The sequence below is a fragment of the Procambarus clarkii genome, chromosome 16 (assembly GCF_040958095.1).
Source record: "Procambarus clarkii isolate CNS0578487 chromosome 16, FALCON_Pclarkii_2.0, whole genome shotgun sequence".
NCBI classification, from domain to species: domain Eukaryota; kingdom Metazoa; phylum Arthropoda; class Malacostraca; order Decapoda; family Cambaridae; genus Procambarus; species Procambarus clarkii.
In genome coordinates, this window is record NC_091165.1 from 30,001,051 (window position 1) to 30,008,317 (window position 7,267).

Here is a 7,267-nt window from a genome sequence, read left to right on the forward strand (position 1 = left end):
CCGACAGCACTCGGTGGTTAACTTGGGCATAGATATTCCATCGAATCACCTCACTTGATGGGGTCATATGAGCAACACAAATGTGAACAATCTTGAATAGTTCCCAATAAAATATCATGAAAATCAATAAAATTGATTATCAAAGGCCTGTGAGAGACTCAAAGGCAGTACATATATTACATAAAAGCCAAACAAGTGTTGTATCACAATGTATTTTAACAAAAACTGCCCCCCCAAAAAATGTAAATAAACTGTAAATTGATCTCTTATTCTCAGTCATGCAGAAAAATGTTTTAAAGAGTATCAAGAGCTTCTCGCGGAACCACTAAGAGCTAAGAGTGTACAACTTCACGTATTAATTGACACGGCTCTCAACCAATAAAACTACAGCAGTCTATCTAAACAACCAATAATAACTAACTATAACAACATCCGCTGTTATATTTCGAAAGTATATTTGGATTTAAAGATGCCTTCACGTGAAACAAACGTTAGTGATATGCTTTTGATGAGTATTTTCCTTCGTCTTGGTGATTCATTTAAAAAGCCACAGATGGTCTCTTTTCTCAAGGTGGTAGGGTAATTAGTCGGCGTCGTTAAGTTAGGTGAGTATTAAGGTTCTTAACTGGTTAGGTGAGACACACATGACGCTTGAGATATGGTGAGAACAGGCTTGATGTACATGGCACTTGGGGGGATAGTAGAAGAGATGGTGATGCTGGTGATGCTGGTAGAGGTGGTGGTGATGCTTAGAGGAGATGATAGTGGTTTTGAGGGTGTGGTAGCGGTGGTGGTGTTGATGGTGTGCGGGGTTGTAATTGTGGTAGCAGTGGTGGTGATGATGGTGTGGGGGGGTTGTAATTGTGGTAGCGGTGGTGGTGATGATGGTGTGGGGGGTTGTAATTGTGGTAGCAGTGGTGGTGATGATGGTGTGGGGGGGTTGTAATTGTGGTAGTGGTGGTGGAGGGAGGACAGCAGCGTGGCTCACCACACATAACTCACCGCCGCTGTGAGATATATGCCGAGAACCACAGCTAAAACACAGGTGTTGAGATGATGAATGCTGGAAGATGAAGCCTCGGAACACACGCTTAATTTATGCACTCTCTTCTTGCGCGCGCGCACACACTCACAAACACACACACACACACACACACCATGGCGGGATCCAAGAGTCAATGTTCGATCCTGCAGACACAATTAGGTGAGTACAAACACACACACACGTACACACACACACACACACACACACACACACACACACACACACACACACACACACACACACACACACACACACACACACACACACACACACTCACACACACACACACTACAGGGGCCTCGTGGCTGAGTGGACACCACATTCATGTGATTGTGATATTTATTAGGTTGGTTGTGAACTGAAAACATGTGTTCTATCTACATATATGCAATTTAGTCACTATTGCCAAGAGAAACGCCGATTCAATGTCGAACTAACGTCACTTTTGAGTACTATCCCCACTGTGCATTGATCGTTGTATCCAGCGTCCGTTGTATTCAGCGACCGTTGTATTCAGCGACCGCTGTATCCGGGGAACCTCTAACATTTCTCACTGTTAAAATTGAATAACAATCAGTTATGTGTAAATTAAATATTTTGAATTCATTGTTTACATATTTCTGTTTTGATTTACATTTTCGTAGAATCATTTTTGTAAATATTTTTGTAATAAATTTTACATGCCAAATTAAGTCACAACACTGTTCGAGTGTGTGTATATATATATATATATATATATATATATATATATATATATATATATATATATATATATATATATATATATATATATATATATATATATATATATATATATATATATGCGTGTATGGGTGTGTGCTATATGTATTTACCACTTATGCCTGTATGATCGAGCTGTTAGCTCTTGGGCCCCGCCTTTCTAACTGTCGGTTGTCTAATATACCAATTCCCGACCTATTTTTCTTCTATCATATTTACTACAAGGTATGTCAGGTATCTTGCTACTTTTGTAAGGTATCTTGCCAGTTATGTCAGGTATATTTATTGTGAGCTGTGTCAGGTATCTAGGCAGCTATGGCAGGTATCCTACCAGTTGATAGATATCTAGACAGCTGTGTCAGGTATGATGCCAGTTATGTCTGGTTATATCGTTATACCCATCACCCTCTGTGTCCACGATATCACGTCTCGTGTGCTATTCTGGTATCATGTCAACACAACACTGAGCGTTCTACCAGCGATAGACATGACCCGTATTGCTGAGAAACCAACAACAATATTACCTAATCAACAATTTAGTAGACTTCAAGACTAGCTGGTGTGAGGGGGGGGAGCAGATTTGCCTACTCTAGGCCTACTGGTCTAGTGTAGGCTAATAGGCCCTCTGATGTGATGCTCGTTAACTCTTGTGATATTTTGTCATACCGAATAATGTCATAACAGTGGGATTGAGAAGAGGCTGTGGCAGTGATGTTCGGCGTTCGGACACTGGTCATAGGGGTTGGGGTTCGAATCCTTGGTTTTTGGTGAAGGATATGACAGCTTGGAAAAAAATCATTCTCTCTCTCTCTCTCTCTCTCTCTCACACACACTTGAAAGCGTCATATGACAAAGAGTACCGGGAAGACGGGACACCACAAGCGTAGTTCTCATTTTGTAACTACCATTAGGTAATTTCACACACACACATGCAGTTATTGTGCTTATAGTGACCCAGAACAATTAATTTTATAGCAGTAAAAACACACACAAAAAAAAATTAATTTAAGTTGCCCCATTGACTAATTGACTTTTCTTATTCAAGTTCAAGTTCAAGTATGTTTATTGAGATAAGCAAGAAATACATCTCAAAGGGATAGAGTAGCTTAGGCTATTTCTACCCCCCTTCTTTTCTTATGGGTGTAGCCTATCATGTAGTATTATACTATTGTACTATAGTAGTACAATACTATATGTATTGTACTATTGTATAGTAGCTTATGAGCGCACATCAGTGACGCTTTCAATAATGTACAACTTAGAAAGTTTTTCATTTCGACTGGTACACAGGTTGACAGCAAGTTACAGCAGACAGGAAAACTATTTACTGTATTCTCACTGTAATCTGAATAAAAAACGACGCTGAAATCTTTTAAGCTTTCAGCTCCTACGGCTGTAGCGATACAAGGACTGATACAGTAATTTAAGCGCTAAAGACACATCAATTTATTTAAAAAAAAATACAGTCATTTATTCGAAAAAGTCTATGATTTATATGCTAAAAATACAACAAATTATGCGCAACACAAACAACAATTCATGCGCTAAAAATACAGAAATTTATGCGCTAAATATACAACAATTCATACTCAAAATATACAGCAAATAATTCGTAAAAGAGACAACAGTTTATACGTCAAATCCTCATTACAATCATTGAAGTTTTACTGAAGAACTTTGTAACATTCTCAAGAACACATCAAGAAACCCCCGAAGAGATGAGGTTGAAGTGTCGGAACATAGAGCAGTAAGTGGCACAGAGGAACAGAATAAGTGTCTGAGAAGAGAGGAGAGAAGTGCAGACAAACATACTCTTCTAGCTGTGGCTGAGCGAGGCTGAACAATCTCGCTCCAAGAAGAGAAAATCTCCTTAAACGAGATGAGTGTCAATCACGTTGATAGGGAATTGATTACCCTCAAGGAGACAATCAGAGTGATGGACGACTCAGAGACCGGCTCTGATCGCTTATTCTGAGTGTGAACAGATGGTGACAGGAGTGGCGGACTTGGGGGTGAGCTGATTTTGATGAAAGAGAGAGAGAGAGAGAGAGAGAGAGAGAGAGAGAGAGTGGCAGCTGGGAGGTGGACTCACATATATTGACATTTTGATGTGTTTGTACGTTCAGTTAGGATAACAGTTCATTGGTACTAATAGGAATTAGGGATCCGTTACGACTATCGTGGGTAGGGTTGTGGGGTCGTGTTTAAGCTGTAAGGTCGTATTTCTCCTGTAGGGTCGTACTTGTGAAGCGAGGCCGTCGTATCTGTTCCTTGGGAAGAGGATTATACTGTTGAGTTACTTGAAGATTCAGAAAATATAATTTACCTTTGAGAAGACGAGCCATGCCTCTCGCTGTGCCCTGACTAATCTGCACGGGAACTACGTTGTTTGCAGTTTACTATCAAGTAAACTGTAAACTGCTCAGTGTTTCCCTTGATAATTCCTTCCTTGTCAGATACTAGATAGATATCAAGTTCTATCACCTCCCAGTAAACCGTCGAGCCAGCTGATAGTACTGAGAAGAGATGGAATCCTTTTTAACAAATTTAAAAAGATTCAGCGATAAAGAGTTTACAATTTAGGGTATCTCAGCGTAACTTATTTGTAATATTGGTGGTTTAGAGTACTCTCTTGTTTACTAAAATGTTATGACTTTTGAAAACAAAATTTGATTTTGAAAAATCTAGTTTGTTTTTGTATCTATTTCCATTTGAGCTACACTTAGTAGCTCAAATGGAGCTCCTAAAATATTCTCTATTGCAACTTATTTTTTGTTGATCGTGCATATCAATTTGTGCAATAACATCATGTGCTTGAGGCTACTAACTTCCTAGGTAAGGAAGGTAATTATCAGGAGAAAATGCTAAGAATGAAAAAAAATTTGTAATTTTTCTCTCTCTCTCTCTCTCTCTCTCTCTCTCTCTCTCTCTCTCTCTCTCTCTCTCTCTCTCTCTCTCTCTCTCTCTCTCTCTCTCTCTCTCTCTCTTTTATTTTTTTAAATTAGGACTAGAGTTCATTAGAAATTGTGCTGATATTCCCAATGAAGCCGCGAGTTAAAATCTGTTATCCTACATCAGCTAATCTAAAGTCTACGTCTATAGAAGCTCAATTATTGGATGAGTCTATCATCTGTATCCATTGCCAAGCACTAAACATTTTTTTATGATGTTAAATAACATTTCAGAAGGGAATGGGATGAACCAAGAGCTGGAGCCTTCACACACGATCACTTGAGTGTATTTCCTCGTGATGAGCAAACCTGTTCCAGATACGAGTCGGTCTGGGAATGAATATATTTACGTAACTAATTGATCAATCAAGTGTATTGTGCTCTTCTATTTCTTTTCTTTATATTCCTTTTTCTTTCAGCCTATTTTTACACCTTTCAATATGTCAATTTTCCTTCGTCAGGCAAACACAAAAACGCTCTTTGGGATTTACATTATTTTTTTTCCCCCAGTTCAATATTCCCAAACGTGGGTAAAAAGGTATATGAACAACGCATAAATATAAGGGAACTAGAACAAGCGGAGTAGGTCAGGTCAGGTCAGCCGTGCTGAACAGGGCAGGTTTTGAACCCTCGGGCCCTCGCAAGCTGAATTGTCCAGTCAGAACGTCGATATATTGTCCAGTGAGATTGATGTTTAGAAGTCGTATTGTTCAGTTAGACCTATGGTCCACGCGTTTAATTGTCCAATGAGATCATGCCGCTCAAACTGAATTGTTAAGTGAGACCGTAGTGTAAAAGTCGAATTGACCAGTTAGAGTACTCGGGCTTAATTGACTAAATCCTACCCATGAAACACAAGGTGAATTGTCCAATGAGACCCTGAAACATAACCTGAACTGTCCAATGGAGTCAATGGTACTTAAGCTAAATTATCCAATGAGAATAATCATTTAAGAGCCGAAGGGATCAGCTGACCCATTACAACAGCTGGTAAAACTCTCAGTTATTAGTTCAAAGCAATTAACATTTTTATCATAAAGTTTGGACCACCTGGACCACTTTTATAAACTTTAAAATACTACAGCTAAAATGTTGTTGAATACCAATTAGTGAGAAAGGCAAGGAAAGGGAATTGTCAAGAGAAAGTTCCAAGCCATTCTGGATCAGGATAAGGATCTGAGATGAAACTAGGAGGGGGGGGGGGAAATGGTGAGCAACCACTTGGACGGTCGGGGATTGAACGCCGACCTGCATGAAAACGAGGCCGCCCCCCCTACCGTCCAGCCATAGTAGTTGGGCCAATTAGTGAGAACGATTTAGGGTACTGAAACAGATCACTCACCTGACGCATTTTGTGAACCTCTGCTTACATGATCAATAGATTACACCTCCCAGCTTACACTGGCTCAAGGATCGGGGGCACATTCACTAATTGATCAGTAATCCCGCCAGCATAGCATTTAAACGTTGTCTGTAAACTGTGGGTGGAAATAAACAACATTACGATACGCGTTACGCAGGTCACAAGAGCACGACTGGCCACAAACAAACCAAAGCCACAAACAAACCAAAACAACAAACAAGCCAAAGCCACAAACAAACCAAAGCAACAAACAAGCCAAAGCAACAAACAAGCCAAAGCAACAAACAAACCAAAGCCACAAACAAACCAAAGCCACAAACAAACCAGACCAACAAACAAACCAGAGCAACAAACAAACCAGACCAACAAACAAACCAAAGCACAAACAAACCAAAGCAACAAACAAGCCAAAGCAACAAACAAGCCAAAGTCAACAAACAAACCAAAGCAACAAACAAACCAAAGTCAACAAACAAACCAAAGCAACAAAGAAGCCAAAGCAACAAACAAACCAAAGCAACAAACAAACCAAAGCAACAAACAAACCAAAGCAACAAACAAACCAAAGCAACAAACAAACCAAAGCAACAAACAAACCAAAGCAACACACAAACCAAAGCAACAAACAAGCCAAAGCCACAAACAAACCAAAGCCACAAACAAACCAGACCAACAAACAAACCAGAGCAACAAACAAACCAGACCAACAAACAAACCAGAGCAACAAACAAACCAGACCAACAAACAAACCAAAGCACAAACAAACCAAAGCAACAAACAAGCCAAAGCAACAAACAAGCCAAAGCCAACAAACGTAACATGACAGAGACGACGTTTCGGCCCCGTCGTTGAGCCGCCCTTGTCAAATCGGGACGAGTTAATAGGCACTTAAGATCAAGTCGTTTGCTAGTTTAAGTTCCGTCTGCCACTTCTCAGTTCTAAAGTTAACTAAAGGTTCAGATCACGCCAATAATACCGCTCTTAAAAGACGTTGAACGCCCCCAAAAATAGCATACAATTTTTATTTAACCTATTTAATCTAAGTCGAGAATTTTGAACACCGGTGAACTGATTGATTCATCAATAACACAAGATGACATTTGAGTAGACTAACCACCCTTGAATGTATCTTAAATGATCTTAGGGTGCCATCTATTAGGTCCTAAT

The 7,267-nt window shown here is 39.7% G+C and overlaps 1 protein-coding gene across 1 annotated transcript; it reads left to right on the top strand.

Annotated features, from left to right (window-relative positions):
• The first annotated feature begins 709 nt into the window (after positions 1–709).
• Positions 710–6,923, top strand: LOC138365314 (uncharacterized protein DDB_G0290301-like). The gene is made up of 2 exons (XM_069325604.1): positions 710–844; positions 6,258–6,923. Exons 1-2 carry the CDS (start codon positions 710–712, stop codon positions 6,921–6,923), a joined length of 801 nt encoding a protein of 266 aa, XP_069181705.1.
• Positions 6,924–7,267: the final 344 nt, after the last annotated feature.